At 41.4% G+C, this 17,760-nt stretch overlaps 1 protein-coding gene across 3 annotated transcripts in view; it reads right to left on the bottom strand.

The window, feature by feature from the left end:
- RGL1 (ral guanine nucleotide dissociation stimulator like 1) overlaps window positions 1-17,760 on the bottom strand; it is a 140,610-nt gene that overhangs the window by 96,916 nt on the left and 25,934 nt on the right. Inside the window, exons 3-4 of one of the 3 annotated variants that reach the window (XM_083446508.1) lie at window positions 14,631-15,348; window positions 13,601-14,582 (exon numbers count right to left, since the gene is read on the bottom strand). In XM_083446508.1, the coding sequence (XP_083302634.1) occupies window positions 13,601-13,651 (51 nt within the window). In that variant the 5' untranslated portion in view covers window positions 13,652-14,582; window positions 14,631-15,348. Of the gene's footprint in view, window positions 1-13,600; window positions 14,583-14,630; window positions 15,349-17,760 lie in introns of those variants that run through there. The other 2 variants (XM_083446509.1, XM_083446512.1) reach the window with 2 other exon arrangements.

Genomic DNA, 17,760 nt, shown 5'->3' with positions numbered 1-17,760 from the left:
AGATGGTACTAGACTGCACAGTAAAGTTGCATCCAAGTTGAAAAAACATGAATTTTCTTTTCTTTCAAGCATTAAAAGCCTGGAGGTCATCACATGAAGATTATTAAATAAAGTATGTCAGAATTAAGAAAAAGGACAAGAGTTTGTACACACTCTGTGAACACCAAAAATTTAGGTGTTCCCACAACATGAGCAGCACTGGCCTGTTGCACTTTTTAAAAAAAATCTACAGTATAATTTATTTGAGGAAAACCCCATCAGACCTGAGACTGACTTCTGAGCAGATTTCCACAGAATTGGGAATTACAATGTGACATAGCCATGGTGAAAATTGAGACAGGGTGCTCTTTATTCTGGATTAGTTAATCCAAAATACTTTTGTCTCTGGCTCCACCCACCATTGGTTCTTGGTCTGCTCACTGCTGGCAATGCAGCCCCTAGCAGAAAATAAGGCTGTCCACTCGGCCTCATCGAGTAAAAATGGAATTAACAAATACCACAATGTAGCATTTGGAGCACCAGTTATTACCTCTGCTAAATTGATTTAACAGACATACTAGGTATTCATTAGGGAACCTGAGCTTACTCAGATAAATTTCTTTTGGCTCTAAAATCACACACAACCTCAAATTAATCAAATAACTGAATCAGTATTCTTGTCTATATTTTATCAAGATTTAACCCTATGCCAAAATTTTATGAACACTTGCCAGAATTTAAACAGATGACCATTTCCCCTTTTAAAATGCATTAATTTATCTATCTATATTATTTTGGCTATACTTAATATTTTGGCTATACAGGATCATCCATCCTTAACTATTTGTAGGCACTAATTTACTCAAATTTATAAAAGGTATTTTCTGGTCTAATGGAGTTCCAAGAAACTTCTGAAGGCAAGGGAAACAGGGAACAGGACATTTCATTTCTTTGTTCTCAAATGCCCTTGGTCAGCTGGAGGTAAAGGAAGTGTCTGAATTGGCTTGTAGGAAGAGCTTAGAATGAGTCTATGATCATAGCTATTGCACTGTAGAGAGAGCAAGTTCAGAGCAAGATAAAAAAACATAATAGTCTTATCTGGTAATCTGAAATGTTTACTTGATTAGAACTGGGATTTTCAATATCTCTGGTTTATCCATTTCCTAGAACTACTTTTAATGATTCTTTGAAATAGCCTTGGGGAAAACAGTAACAATAAGTACATACATGTCTCACAAAATTGCTAGACCCAAAGCCAACTGTGTAATTACCACAGCAGTTGAGAGCAAGGAAATCACGGAGCTTCTTTCCCTATTCTGAAAGGAAAGTCAGAAGGATACATTTACCAGCATCTAAGTAGGAATACAAGGGACGCGGGTGGCGCTGTGGGTAAAACCTCAGTGCCTAGGACTTGCCGATCGTATGGTCGGTGGTTCGAATCCCTGCGGCGGGGTGAGCTCCCGTTGTTCGGTCCCAGCGCCTGCCAACCTAGCAGTTCGAAAGCACTCCCGGGTGCAAGTAGATAAATAGGGACCGCTTTATAGTGGGAAGGTAAACGGCGTTTCCGTGTGCTGCACTGGTGCTGGCTCACCAGAGCAGCTTCGTCACGCTGGCCACGTGACCCGGAAGTGTCTTCGGACGGCGCTGGCCCCCGGCCTCTAGAGCGAGATGAGCACGCAACCCTAGAGTCGGACATGACTGGCCCGTACGGGCAGGGGTACCTTTACCTTTAAGTAGGAATACAATTTGAAGGTCTCTGAGCTCAGGCATGAGATGTCACGTGTCATGACCTCAATATTATAGGACCACCACTCCAGGGAGGCTGGCCGTAGTCCAACTTTACAAGTTTTCAATTTTTAAAAAAACAAATAAGGGCTTTTATTTTCAAAGATTTTCTATAATCCATGATAATGTTCAATTTGGAATAAATAAATGGTTTCTGGTACTTTGATATTGAACAAATGTTCAGGATCCATATTCCAGAAGACAGTGTTAGAATCCTTTGTAACTATTTGAAGGACACTGTATAAAAACTAGAGCAAGAAATGATGATCTGATTAGTTTTCTATTATCTTTAATGCAGCAGTAAAGGATGACATTTGCACGTGTGTGTGTGTGTGTGTGTGGTGTGTGTCTTTGTCTCTGTGTGTGAAACAAAGGTACAATACTCCATTTGGAAGCATAAATTTAGCATTAACGTAAGCCCATTAGTGTTTTTCTCTTTGATTCTGAAGTGGTTTTGTAACAGATTTAAAAAAGTAAGGAACTAGAGTATTCATACAGAATGCTTGCTCTGAAACCAGCTAGGAAAGTCAGCTAGGTGTTCTTTGCTGGATCTATTTAGTAAAGCAATGACAAACCTAGACAGCATCTTAAAAAGCAGAGACATCACCTTGCCAACAAAGGCCCGTATAGTTAAAGCTATGGTTTTCCCAGTAGTGATGTATGGAAGTGAGAGCTGGACCATAAAGAAGGCTTTTCGCCAAAGAATTGATGCTTTTGAATTATGGTGCTGAAGGAGACTCTTGAGAGTCCCATGGACTGCAAGAAGATCAGACCTCTCCATTCTTAAGGAAATCAGCCCTGAGTGCTCACTGGAAGGACAGAGACTGAAACTGAGGCTCCAATACTTTGGCCACCTCATGAGAAGAGAAGACTCCCTGGAAAAGACCCTGATGTTGGGAAAGATGGAGGACACAAGAAGAAGGGGACAACAGAGGACAAGATGGTTGGACAGTGTTCTCGAAGCTACCAGCATGAGGGAGGTAGTGGAAGACAGGAGTGCCTGGTGTGCTCTGGTCCATGGGGTGACGAAGAGTCGGACACGACTAAGCAACTAAACAACAACAACTATTAGTAAAGCTGCATTCTGGCAAGTCTTGGGGCCTGAAATGCCAATATACATTAAAGCCATCCTAGTTCTACCAGTCTTATCCACTTACCTGCCGACTTGAATCCGAAGCACCGCTGCACGAGAAGTAATAGCTAATGCTTCTGAAAGAGGGCAACCTATGTCCCATCTACCCACCCAAACGTTTCCATGGCTCCACTTTCATAAAACGCAGCCAGCCAATAAAACCCGCTCCTATCAGATACAATAGTAAAAAGAACTTCCTTGTTCAGAGGTAAAGGTAAAGGACCCCTGACCATTAGGTCCAGTCATGACTGACTCTGGGGTTGCGGTGCTCATCTCACGGCATACAGCTTCCGGGTCATGTGGCCAGAATGACTAAGCTGCTTCTGGCGAACCAGAGCAGCGCACGAAAACACTGTTTACCTTCCCGCCGGAGCAATACCTATTTATCTACTTGCACTTTGACGTGCTTTTGAACTGCTAGGTTGGCAGGAGCAGGGACCGAGCAACAGGAGCTCACCCCATCGCGGGGATTTGAACCGCCGACCTTCTGATCAGCAATGTTCAGAGGTAGTACATCTCTAAATAGGTAAAGGTAGCTGAACGGTTAAGTCCAGTCAAAGACGACTATGTGGTTGCGGCGCTCATCTTGCTTTCAGGCTGAGGGAGCTGGCGTTTGTCCACAGCTTTCTGGGTCATGTGGCCAGCAGGACTAAGCCACTTCTGGCACAACAAGACACCATTATGAGTGCCAGAGCGCACAGAAACGCCCATTACCTTCCCGCCACAGTGGTACCTATTTATTGTTTTCTGCTGCTCCAGAGAAGCGGACACGGAGCAATGGATCCAAACTACAAGAAAGAAGATTCCACCTAAACATTAGGAAGAACTTCCTGACAGTAAGAGCTGTTCGACAGTGGAATTTGCTGCCAAGGAGTGTGGTGGAGTCTCCTTCTTTGGAGGTCTTTAAGCAGAGGCTTGACAACCATATGTCAGGAGTGCTCTGATGGTGTTTCCTGCTTGGCAGGGGGTTGGACTCGATGGCCCTTGTGGTCTCTTCCAACTCTATGATTCTATGCTTCTATGATCTACTTGCACTGGTGTGCTTTTGAACTGCCATCCCAGGGATGTGGGTGGTACTGTGGTCTAAACCACTGAGCCTCTTGGGCTTGTTGATTGTAAGGTTGGCCGTTTGAATCCCCACGATGGGGTGAGTTCCTGTTTCTCTGTCCTAGCTCCTGCCAACCTAGCAGTTCCCTCAGCCCCATAGTCGCCTTTGTCTGGACGTAACCATCCAGGGCTCCTTTACCTTACCTTTACCTCTAAATACCAGTTGTTAGGAACAAAGAATAGACTAGCAAGGGCATCACTTTTATGCCTTGCTTGTGAGTTTCCAGAGAGGCTGGCTGCTGTTAAACAGAATGGTGGACAGAGAGGGACTTTGGTCTGACCCAGCAGGGATCTTCTTAGGTCTTTATGCAATAAACAAACCCAATTAGCATTCCTCTACCCCAACGCCATGCACTGAAACTATTTCCTCTTTACACATCAATTTCCTTCCCAGATTCCCCCTCAAATTGTTCCCCCTTCCAAAAATTCACTGATCAGATTTCCAGTTACAAAAATTATTATCCCTAGATTCTCCCCAGTTGTGCCCACTACTGCTCTCATCCAAAGAAACAAACATTTTAAGTGTGACCCACTGCAAAAAGTCAGCTTGCTACATCTCCCCTCCTCTGCTTACATGTCTCCAAAATGACAGGAAGGGAGGCCAGGGACCCAAAGCCATTTGTGCACACCTGGGCCAAAAAGTGGAAATGGAATCAGCACCACCCAGTCACCCAAACTGGCACATTTATTTACCTGTTTAATGCACGCCAATATGTAGAAATTTATTTCTACTAATTTATTTAGATTACATACATTCACACTGATTCTTGATTGGGTTTGGCATGCTGTGACTCTCCATGAGAAGCCATGGCTGCAGTGCGGACTGGCAACTCCACCTCCATACTTGCCGTTGGTGCAGGCATAGGGACGTGGTATTGCCTTCTACATTGCTGGAGGGTGGAATTGGAAAGCTTGACTGCAGCTTTCTAGGGCAGAGGTGGGCAACCTGTTGCCCTCCAGATGTTGCTCCTACATCTCCCATCACCCCTGACTCTTGACCATGCCAGCATCTGGAGCATCTGAAGTCCAACAGCATCTGGAGGGCCACAGGTATCAGTCCTTCTTTCCATAATTTGCACTGGAGAATAAGGTTAGCTATGCATGCATGCACAACTTAAATCGTACAGTTGACAAGCTCTGTGGATAAAGTCTAAATTGCATTCCCAGTACAGGATTTTCCAAGGCTCATAACTTGTTTAATTCAAAGCCAAAACTCTAAGCACTTCCCAGCGAGAGCAGTTTCCATGCCAAATTTCAGAATGCACCCCCACCACCACTCTGGCAAAAATAAGACAGCTAAAGAAATGCTGTGAAGTGGGTAAGGGAGGCTTCCCCCACCCCACTCTTTCCATATTAGTTTTTGGGCTCAAGCGTTCCAAAAACTTAATGACCAAAAAGCAATATACAGGCATGGTACTGCTCACAGCAAATGTTTCTCTTTTCAAATTTAGGTGACTGCTACAGCCTTGGGGGACACAACAAAACGTACTAGCCTATCCACTGAACATACACCTCCTACATTTAATGCCACCCTGGCTTGCCATCTCCCTGGCACCCTGTGGCCCCATCCCACATTATCACGGGAGCAGCCAAAGGACAGCTCCATCTTCTTCTTCTTTGGTGATCACTCGTAGCCAAGTAAGATTGTCTTCCATAAACACGGTTTTAACAGTGAGTCCGTAAGTGACTGTGGAGGCCAATTCTGGATCCACACGTCCTTCCACAGTGGGGACATTGGTTTCCGGGCGGGAGTTGAGCAAGGTATGGGTTTCCCAAGCGTGTCTTCCTCTTAGCATGTTTCTCCCTTGCGTCCTGAGGTCAAGTGTCTTCAAAGCCCATGACACCTTTAGTAAAGGCTGTTCTCCAACTGGAGTGCTTGCAGGCCAGTGTTTCCCAGTTGTCAGTGTTTATACTACATTTTTTTTAGATTTGCCCTGAGACAGTCTTTAAACCTCTTTTGTTGACTGTAATGTGCGCACACTCAGAGGATGACCTCCAAACCATCCTGAATATCTTTGAAGAAGCTTATGAAAAGCTTGGCCTATCACTCAACATCCAAAAAATCAAAGTGCTGCACCAACAAGTACAAAATAACCCCTCTGCAGCACCACAAATCCAACTCAATGATGTAACGTTGGAAAATACTGATCACTTCTCCTACCTAGGCAGTTATCGTTCCACAAGGGCCAACATTGATGCCGAAATCCAGCATTGCCTGAGCTCTGCAAGTGCGGCTTTCTCCTATTTGAAGTGCAGAGTGTTTGAGGACCGAGACAATCACAGGGAAACCAAAATGCTTGTTTACAAAGCTATTGTACTAGCAACCTTACTATATGCTTGTGAAACATGGACCACTTATAAACGCCATCTCCAGCTCCTCAAAAGTTTCCATCAACGGTGTCTCCGAAAAATTTTACACATCACTTGGGAAGACAGGTGAACTAATATCAGTGTACTGGAAGAAGCAATGATTCTTCAACATCAACTTCGTTGGACTGGTCATGTTGTGCGGATGCCTGATGATCGTCTTCCAAAGCAACTACTCTATTCCAAACAGCTCCATCACACACCATTTAAAGTAACATCAGATGCTCAAGTCACATGAGAGAAACCCACAACATGGCTCCACCCTATGCTAGCACTGCTCCAGTCTAGAAGTGGTGAGACTAGCATGGCAGTAAAGCACAACATAGGCTCCTTCCACACACCCTGGAGTATTCAATTTTAAGTCTCCATTTCACAGTCATTGTTCAGCAGGTTCTTATAGAAAGCAGGTCCCCCACTGGACCTACTCCTGTGCCTTTATCAGCAGTCTGATACACATAAATATAACAGGTGGAGATAAATGAATGGGAAAGATTAGAGCACAATCCTCTACATGTCTATTTAAAAGTAACCTCATTGTTTTCAAAGGAAGCTTAATGCATTGGACTGCAGCCTTAGCTCGCAGTGGGAGCTTACTACCGTAGGGACATTCATTTTTTGCAAACAGGTAATTGTCAAGGCTTTTTGAAACTTACTGGATTTCCCCCAGAAAGGGTAAAACAGGATTCAATGGGGAGGGATATGGGCTGGTATTTTGATAGTTTTAGCATGTTGAGATTACTATTAAAGGTATGGGTTCAAGGCCAATGCTTTTCTTAAATAATGGGTTAGTTTTAATCAAGCAAGAGTATATTTTTCATTAATATGTGATACAAGACTGAATGATTTACAGGTTTCTATGTAGCTGTACATAAATATATTTGCACATGTACAGAGCAGTCATCTATGCTATGCAGTGCTGGAAAATGTCTGTATCTATGTGGAATTGGATGTGTCTCTGAGGTCTATCTGGCCACCTGCATTTTTCAGTACTTGCAGTCTTCATCCCTACCAGTCTATGCTACAAACAGGGGCCTAAGGGCGGTAGGGATAGTCTTTACTGATGTGGAGATCTCGTGCTACAAAGCCTTCCCTGTTTTTGCTTTGCTCCCTTATTTTCTTGAAAGACCTAGAGATTGATTTATCTCTCAATTTCAGCTTCTCTCAGTTTCTCATTTTTTCAGTCTTAAGTTCATCTCCACATTTCTGATCATGGTGATTTTTTTTTAAAGTCCTCATTAAAATTTAGTGTGGATTCCTCCCAATATTTTTGTATGCAATTTTGCCTGATATATGCACTTTTGCAAGCAATTTCCCCTAAAATAGTATATTTTGTATGTTATGGTATTTTCTTGAATAGCTGCATTTTAATACACATATAATATACAATTTTTAAACACATATACTGTTACGTAATATACACATTTTTGGTACACATTATTTGGTTGGAGAATAGTGTTACAAAATTTGGAGAACTGTGACTTTTCACAGAGAGATGTGACCTGGCTGACTTGGCTATGATTTAGAAAGTGCAGATTTGGTGGGTTCACATTAAATTCAAAACCAAACTTAATTTCTCCCTCATCCTCATTCTGGACTAACAGTAAAGCTAGAGAAAGAGAATTGAAGATGGCATGATGCACTATGGTTACTTGTGACCGGTACATAAAACATGTAAAACCTGTCTGACCGGAGACAATAATGAGACAGAAGAAGTGACTGTACATCATGGGCTGTGATGGCTCCATCAGACTACCTAATCCTCTTAAAGGACTATTGTCAGCTTTATAAATTTATGAACAGCAGTTGCCACAGGCCCTCCCAACCACTGTAACAAGCCACACCCTTTGAGTTAATGCAGCAAAGTGACAGGTCACAGGTCACAGGCATAATCTATGCTGCTCTACTATGCAGGCCACACTTTCCCTCAAGAAGCCTGGACATCATTGTAAGTTAATGTTTAGCAGCTTTTCTGCTGTCAACCCTTTTCTTGCCTTCCCTCTCTGCTCAAGAATTGGATACTTGCCCACATTTCTTATATTTAACTAGTTCAAAGCCCAAGGACTTTGTCCCTTCCCATCCATGCAGGTGCAATAACTCGGCTTAAGTTTGACTCACTCAGTTCCAGTAATCACTTATTTCAAAGGTGCCAGCTATGTAGCTTTATTACTTCCAAAAAGGTCAGTCCATTCAAAAGATTAGTTTTATACATGCTGTAGAGGAGGCAAAGCCCTACAGGCTTGTTGAATGCCTAGGCCAGTTTTTGTGGCTTAAATGCTAAAATTAACTTTGTGCTCTTGGAGTAGACATCCGAATTAAAACTTATACAATAACAACATTCTCAGGTGTGGGGATCGATAAAAATGACACCAACCAAGATTCATAAAACAATACCCCTTTTGACATCCCTATCCACTTGCCTTTTACATTCCATGGGAACATATTTGAGCTTTAAAAAAACCAACCCTCGAACTGCCTCCTCCCCTCCCTTCAAAATGGCATAAAACTGTTTCCTACTCAACGTCATTTGAAGGTTCTTTCGGCTGAGCCCCTCCAAAGAATCAGCGCCCCACCCTCACAAAACTAACTTCCTCTGTATTAAGACTTGACCCCATAACAGTCTTTAAGCCAAGGGACATCAGGCAGGGATTCAACTTGTGTGTCACCACCTAGTAGTAAAGGCAGAAGCAGAAGAAACCAACCAAGGAAGGCTTTTCCCATCAATAGGCGAGTGCAGGTTAAGTGACATTTTCCAATCCCTAGAAGAATTTCTGGGTCGGGATTTAGCAAAAGGCCTATTCTTGCTGCTTGCAGATTGCCTTTCTCTCTGCCTTAGCTTAGCTGAAGGAGAGATAAACCTAGGGGTCAAACTACAGTAGACACTAAATGTTGGCAACTACATCTGGGTTGGGGCTGCTGCTGTTAGCAAGTACTAAGCCTGGGGAGTGGATGATTTCCATCAGGACTGCGGTGCACAGGGAGGAAAGTTTAACTCATCCTTTCCCAACCTAGTGCCCTCCCAATGTTTTGGATCACAATTCCCAGCATCTCTGACCACGGATCATACTGGCTGCGGCTTACAGGAGCAGTACTCAGTTCAGTTCAGTAAGCTTATTATCCTAGCCAAAGGCCATGACATAATCATACAACACAGGCAATATAGAATATAAAACAAAACATCTACTTAAACAAACAAAACCATGTATTGTAAGCAAAACTAGTTGTGGGAAGCCTCCACAACTACAAACAGTATATTTCAATTTAGACCTCCAAATTTCCCTTACAATTTACTGATGTTTTGTCCAACTCCTTCTTCCTAATCTTTCCAGCGCAAAAAGGGCCACTATGAGTCACAAAGGCATTAGTCACTCAACAAACCACAGAACCCTCACTGCCAAGGAGAGACTGCTTTCTTGAACAACTGTAGGGCACAAGGTTGGGGAAGGATGGTTTAATCTCTTCCCACACCCCAGCCACAATCTCTGTGATACAACTGGCCTTAGGGGAAAAAGCTCCCCAATATGCAACTCCCGATGGCGTATGTAGTGTTGTCTACTGTCCTGCAGCTCTAGATGCACCTTCTGGCATCACGGCACTGAAACATCTCCTTCTTTCTTCCATCTCTGAGCTATAAACTCTCCTTTCCCATCTGTGACATCCCTGCCTTCTCATCCCTTGCTCTCCACCCACCACCAGTCTGTTAATTCACCCAGGCAGAAGCTCTGGCCAGATGGGCCGCAAGCCACTTCTTCCCCTTCAGGGTCCTTCCTGCTGCAGCCTGGTATGAGAGACAGCAGAGTTCTCAGGAGAAAACTCTGCAGAATCCAGTTGCGCAATCCCAGCTTTCTGGCCCCCTGTACGCCTATGATATTGCACTGTGTTCTCAGTGGCTTCAGTATAAAACCACTGGTGTCAAAGGAGTTAATCTTATTACAGGAACAGGGAGTTTAGAGTTCAACCCAGACCAACATTGGTTGAAGTCAGCAGAAAACGACTTGCAGTCTCCAGTGGAAAATTGGCAAGACATCCCTAGCCCTTTCCCATTCCAAACTATTCAGCTAACTAAACCAGCCCAGCAATGAGTTGTATTTTTGCTGCATCCCAATTAAACTCAATGGGTTGTATCTAACACTGTTGTTCAGCTTCTGTCAATGAAACAGAGGGACAAAATACAGTGATTTCCCTTGCGGGCGCCCACACTCCTTAACCTGCCCCCAGAGGGTTGAAGACTCCAGGAACATAGGAATCTGCCTTATCCACCATTGGTCCATTTAGCTCAGTATTTTCAACACAGACTGGCAGCGACTCACCAGGATTTATTCCCAACCTCACCTGAAGACATCAGGGATTGAACCTTTTGCATACAAAACATTGTACTCTGTTATTGAGCTACGGCTGTTCCACAAAGTGTCAGGGCAGGCATGGGGTGGGTGGAAATCACTGAAAATTGCTTCCCTCCCACTGATACAAGCCTTACTGTTGGCTGAACAACACTGCTGGGTGCCCCACAAAGTGGTTAAAATCCATTCCTCATCTGGATGTATTTTTCAGTACTGAATCAACTTCAATTTTGCTTCATTTCTCTTGAGCCTTATCACTCCCATACAGCTGAGTCCAATCATTTAATTCCAGAACATTGTTTGAGTATTTGTGGGTTTGTTTGATAAACAACAAAAAGCCACTTGGCTAAATCAGCTGCACCTCAGCTTAGTACTGATAACTCCATCCACAATCACACACTAGCTCACAGGTTACAAGTTTAAAAGCCAATGAAATGCATTTGATTATCATGACCATTTGCTATAAAAAGACAAAAAATCATTCAGGATTGTTGCCGCTACCAACAAAATTATACTGCTGAAATGAAGAAGAAAGCTTGGTGTAACCAGGCTGGGATTTCTGTGTGGGAGGACTGTGAGCTTTGGTTATTTCTAGTATTCAAAGAACATTCCTGGGCTCTAAGTTCTTTAATGCTTAGTTTATCTTTTGCATCAGGCACTGGTTGGTGGTTCTTGGGGTTGTAGTAGAAAAGAAAATAGATCCTGCAAGCCTGAAGTCTGTCTATTCCTAATTTGGATAAGAAATAGTCCATCACCCCCCCACACACCATTTCACTTTAATTGGGGCCCAACTCTAATAACCACTTTGTGAGTCTCATGTTTTGTTTAAAAAAAAAGTGTATAGAAAGGCACAAAGCAATTAATATTCCTATTGTAAGAGAACAGAGGGATATGTAGTAGCACATTTCAGAGGGACAACTTTACACCAGGGGTAGGCAACCTAAGGTCCGTGGGCCGGATATGGCCCAATCACCTGAATCCGGCTCGCGATCGGTCTGGGAATCAGCATGTTTTTACATGAGTAGAATGTATGCTTTTATTTAAAATGCATCTCTGGGTTATTTGTGGGGCCTGCCTGGTGTTTTTACATGAGTAGAACGTATGCTTTTATTTAAAATGCATCTCTGGGTTATTTGTGGGGCATAGGAATTTGTTCATCCCCCCCCCCCAAATATAGTCCACCCCGCCCGCCCCCCCCAAGGACTGAGGGACGGTGGAGCGGCCCACAGCTGAAAAAAGTTGCTGACCCCTGCTTTACACATTGGATTCAGCCAGGACTCAAAAGCAAGCAAGGATTAGGTCTGCCATCCTATACCCATTTACTTTAAAATAAGCACCACTGAGCTCAATGGGGTTTACTTCCTAGTAGTCATTATAGGATGGTGCTGTAAGACATGGTTCTTTGCTCCTGTTTTCAGTCCCAAGCAAAGGAACAGTGTTTCTTTAAAACAGATTTCCCAACTACATAAATTTCCCAAAAGAAACTGTGTGTGAACCTCCATATTCCCCAAAGACAGGAACACCCTGTGTGCTTTGGTCCTTGCTTACCCCCTGATCAGTGGTGGTTTCTCCATAGGAATCAGTGGTTCTTATCTACCACAATTCATTTATGAATCTATCTTGGTTTGGCAACATCACTTGCTGAAAGATGAAGGTGAAGAAGAGCAGGTTCTGACTAAGAACAATGTGGTCTAACATGGTTTGGGCAGTTTGTTGTAAGGATAGGGAAAAGGGCATTCTGCCCTTATATAATTTGGCTCCATGCTGTGGCTGCCATTGTCTGCCATTTAAGTGCTTAACAGACAGATACACTTACAACATGGTCAGTTTCCCCACCCCACCCCCCATTTTTACAGCTGTTTATTATCAGCTTTCCAAATGCACAATATCACCCCAATTGCATGTTTTGTGTCCACCTGTACACTTTAAAACCCCCACACACTTGCAAATGAATCGTGAGTCTACATTAAGTATTATTATCCTCTACCAGTGCTTTCTCTGGGGGGACGCAGGGGGACAAAAACCCCTAAACATTTTGTGAATCTTTGTACTTTTGTCCATTTACTGTTTTTATTTTTCCCGATTTGAACTATAAAATGGTGATTTTATTGAGTCAAAATGAGAATACCCCTAAAAAAAATTTAGGGAAAAAAGCACTGTCCTTCTAGGCTGGAGCAGAGGCGTAGGAAGGTCAGGTTTCCTTACAAAGGAATGTGGATTCTGAGCCTCTGATAACAAGTAGGCGACTGTGGACGGATACTTAAATCTACAGGATGGATTGTGTTTTGGCTTGTGTTATTGTATTTATATTTATTGTTTATTTATTTAATAAAATTTATTTTAAAAACCTGCAAAGTGGTTTACCAAAACAAAAAACACAACAACAGTAAAATCAAGAAAAATTAACAGTACTACTTTAAAACATACAAAAGCCAAAATATTAAGATTAAAATTACTTCAACTTCCTAAGTATCTAGGTATGCTTGCCTAAAGAAGAATGCTTTTAGCAGGTGCCCAAAAAGAGTCTAGCAAAGGCACATGCTTTGTTGAAATTTCAGCCTTCACGACATAAGAAAACGGCCAAATAAACAGCTATTTTCATGGAGGAGGGTCAAGATAGTAACGGATATACATGAAATTTCATATGTAGCTATATAATCCCTAGTGTAGTAAGATAAGACCTTTGAAGCAGGAATTTTTTTAAAAAAAGTTTTTTTATGAACCGCCCTAGTAGGGCAGTAATTGTCCCTTGATAATTTGTCACCCCCCTCCATGATGGCACCTGGGTCGGCCCCCCCCCCCTTTCTTACGCCCCTGGGCTGGAGTACATATGCTGCTGGTTTGCTATCCACGAACTCTCATGTTAATAACTAATCACGTGCAGTCAGCTTACCTCCCGCATCACTAATACACGCCATACTGAAATGTGATCATCCATATACATCAGGACCTTGTGGATCTCTTTAGTTTCAGATGCTTCAGGAACAGGGTGCCAGATGGCCTCCAAGGAAAGCTTCAGAAAACCAGATAGTTGTAGGAATCATTATATGCTTCCTGTACCAAATGAAGAGTCATAGTGTCAGAAGTGACCCATTTATTTTCACATCTCTATATATTCACTTTATTTAGAAGCATACCCAAGCCTTGCAAAAAAGCCCACAAAAATTTACTAGTCCACCAAATTTTCAATAGTCTGCCTGTCCACACAGTCCTTTAAGCATACATCAAATGATTTGGAAATTATTTTCTTTCACATATTGCAGAAGTGGAAATCATTTGTTCATAATATGCAAATTTCAGGTACATGTCATCTTTGTGCCTGCATAGATATGCCCATGCAGCTGATTTGTATATTATAAATCCATAGCACTTTAGTGCAAGTTATTATCATATGTGTTAGTCCCACAATGAAATAGTACCCAACTGGCCCTGAAAGTTATAGTCTGACAATCTCAGTGTAATCAAGGGGGACAATTAAGAGCTAAGTTCTGTCTAACTAACCTTTTGGAGTTCAGTTAGTGTCTCAGCAGGCATACAGGTAGGGGTGACCAAGTAGCCATCATGTGCTTACCTTTGAAAAGGCTTTCAGTAAAGCCCTCCCCCTCAAGATGGAATTCTGAATTGAAAAAAATCAACTCATTTGACATTTAATAATGATTCTACCGCATCTGCACATTGCAAAACAACATGTGGACCAAAACAGAGCCATCCTTCCAGATATCTGCTTCTTCGAATTTTGAAATGCAGATCAATGGCATGGAACAACTCCCCTGACATGATAGAGGAGTATAGAATTATGCCTGGTGTAGAGAAAGTGGATAGGGATAAATTTATATCCTTCTCATAATACTAGAACTCACAGCCATCCAATTAATCTGAATGTTGGAAGGTTCAGACAGACAAAAGGGTGTGCTTCTTCATACGCTGAATAGTTAAACTATGGAATTCATAACCACGAGAGGGAGTGAGAGCCACCAATTGGCTGGCTTTCAAAGAGGATTTGACAAATTCAACGAGGAGGAGACTCCTTGGTTTCTTCAGCTTCTGACTCTGCACTGCTTTCTCCCATAACCTCTTCCTGCTCGCTACAACACCTCAGTCCGCTCCCTCTTCTTCCTCTGACCACTCATTGTGGTCCTATTATCACAGTGTAAAGCACAGTGTAAAGTTTTATATATACCTATATACTCTTTTTTCATTTTTTTTTATTAATTTCCCCCAAAAAATTAAACAAACAAACAAACATAAATCTCAACTGTATTTAAACCAATCTTAGTAACATTGTTAAGTGGCTTCCTCAAATCCCCCTAGTTGAATTTCAGTCTATATCATTATAACAGTTTTCCAAAACCAATTTTCTCGTAAAAATAACTTAATCACTTAACATCTTTCCTTCTTTCTATTTTAACTTTAAACATATTAAACTCTAACATTACATGTTTAAATCCTAAGCCTATCTGGTATTTGCAAGCTTTTCCAATTAAATTATCTTAACATATTTAACTAAATGGTCTTTGAATTTCATCCATTCCTCCTGGTAATCCTCCTCCTTCTGGTCGCAGACTCTTCCAGTCAGGTCAGCTAGCTCTGAAAAATCCATCATCTTCATCTGCCATTCCTCCACTGTAAGGACTTATTGTGCTTTCCAATTCTTAGCTAACAAAATTCTTGCTGCAGTTGTGGCATACAAAAACAGTTTAACATCTTTCTTGGGCAATTCCAAACCTGTTATTCCAAGAAGAAAGGCCTCTGGTTTCTTAATACATGTATATTTCAACATTTTTTTCAATTCATTATAAATCTTCTCCCAGAAGTCTTTCACCTTGGGGCAGGTCCACCACATATGATAAAAGGTACCCTCCTTTTCTTTACATTTCCAGCATAGATTATCACTGTTGTGATAAATCTTTGCTAATTTTACAGGGGTTAAGTACCATCTATACATCATTTACATATTTTCGTTTAACACCATGCATGCAGTGAACTTGACCCCTTTCCTCCACAATCTTTTCCAGTCTTCAAACGTTATATTGTGTCCCACGTCTCTTGCCCAATCTATCATCACTGATTTAACTTGATCATCTTTTGTCTGCCATTCCAACAATAAATTATACATTTAAGACAAATTTTTAACTTTAGAGTCCAACAACTCCGTTTCCAACTTAGTTTTTTCCGAAGCAAAACCATAGAGGAGGGAGAAAGGTTGTTTTCTGCTGCTCCAGAGAAGCGGACACGGAGCAATGGATCCAAACTACAAGAAAGAAGATTCCACCTAAACATTAGGAAGAACTTCCTGACAGTAAGAGCTGTTCGACTGTGGAATTTGCTGCCCAGGAGTGTGGTGGAGTCTCCTTCTTTGGAGGTCTTTAAGCAGAGGCTTGACAACCATATGTCAGGAGTGCTCTGATGGTGTTTCCTGCTTGGCAGGGGGTTGGACTCGATGGCCCTTGCCGTCTCTTCCAACTCTATGATTCTATGATTTTTCTTATCTAATTTATACAATTCATTGATCTGGTGATAATGTAACCAATTTATTTTATCTTTAATTTGATCAAATGGTTTTAATTTAAATCCTTCTTTATCTTCCAATAACAAGTCTGAATATCTCAACCACTTGATTTCCGTATTTAATTTTTTCTGGGCCTTTGCCTCCATTGGCGAAAGCCAACTGGGTGTCTTCCTTTCCAGAAGATCTTTGTATTTTATCCAAACATCATATAGAGATTTTCTGATTACATGGTTTTTAAAACCATACCATAAATATGCATGCCATCCAAACACATTATCAAATCCCTCCAAATCTAAAACATCTGTATCCTCTAGTTGTATCCATTCCTTAATACAGCAGAGCGCTGCTGCTTCATAATAGATCTTCAAATCTGGCAGGGAGAATCCCCCTCTTTCTTTTGAATCCGTTAGTAGTTTATACTTAATTCTGGGTTTTTTCCCCTGCCAGATAAATCTAGATAAAACTTTCTGCCATTCTTTAAAACATTTCACACTGTCAATAATTGGGAGGGCTTGAAACAAAAACAACATCTTTGGCAATACATTCATTGACCACCAAAATTAATGACAATTTAATGACCACCCATTAATGACAATCTTAAATTCGACCTAATCTCCAGATCTCTCTTAATTTCCTTTCATAATTTCTCATAGTTATCTTTATATAAGTTCAAAATTTCCCCCGACAACTTAACTCCCAGATATTTAACTTTTTTCACAAGGACTAGGCCCGTCTTTTCTTGTAGTAATTTTCTTTCCTCATTGTCTAGATTGTTCTCTAATACCTTGGTTTTGCTCTTGTTTATTATATTTCCATTGCTATTATCAACTTAACATTTCAGGGACACAAAATCCCACAAACGTGAGATATAGAGAAATCTGGAAAGGACTCTCTTCTGAGTTTTAGACATTTGTTTTGAAAAATAAAATAATCAATTCCCTCACTTCCAGGGACCAATTTTTTATTTAAAAAAGAAAAATGTTTCTACCATTTTCTGTGATCTTATGCATGTTATAACAGCAGAGACAAAGCACCAATTTAAAACCCTCAAACCTATTCTGAGACCAAATGACTTTTATAACCATGTAAAATCCAAGTCTGTACCCAGATGCCTATGTCTGTCTCTTTTTCCTTCCTTTCAAAAAGACTTTACTGAGATAAAATTTCTATAAAACAATAAAGCTACAATCTTAGCCGATTATTTTTTTTAAAGGGATAATTGGATTTTAAAATGAGATAACAAAAACAGTCATGATCACATTACAATAGGACACAGTTTCTTTTTGAAAGGGCAAAAATCTTTTTTCAGGGAATAAGCAGATTAGCAAAGGACCAATTCTGATGTAATGTTTGGCTCACATGTCATGACTTATTGAAGTGATCATGAACACAAACGATACATAGCTAACTAACTTGCCAGAAGAATCCTCAAGAAAATTATAACCTATTTGTGAGCAATGGGTCCCAGTGATAAAATCTATAAATGCAATATTTACTAAGAGTAATATTTACTTTTAATTTATGGTTTCCCCAGTAGTGATGTA

Source organism: Podarcis tiliguerta (genome assembly GCF_965153285.1).
Source record: "Podarcis tiliguerta genome assembly, chromosome: 6".
In the NCBI taxonomy this organism is placed as follows: Eukaryota; Metazoa; Chordata; class Lepidosauria; order Squamata; family Lacertidae; genus Podarcis; species Podarcis tiliguerta.
This window is presented reverse-complemented; position numbering and strand designations above follow the sequence as displayed.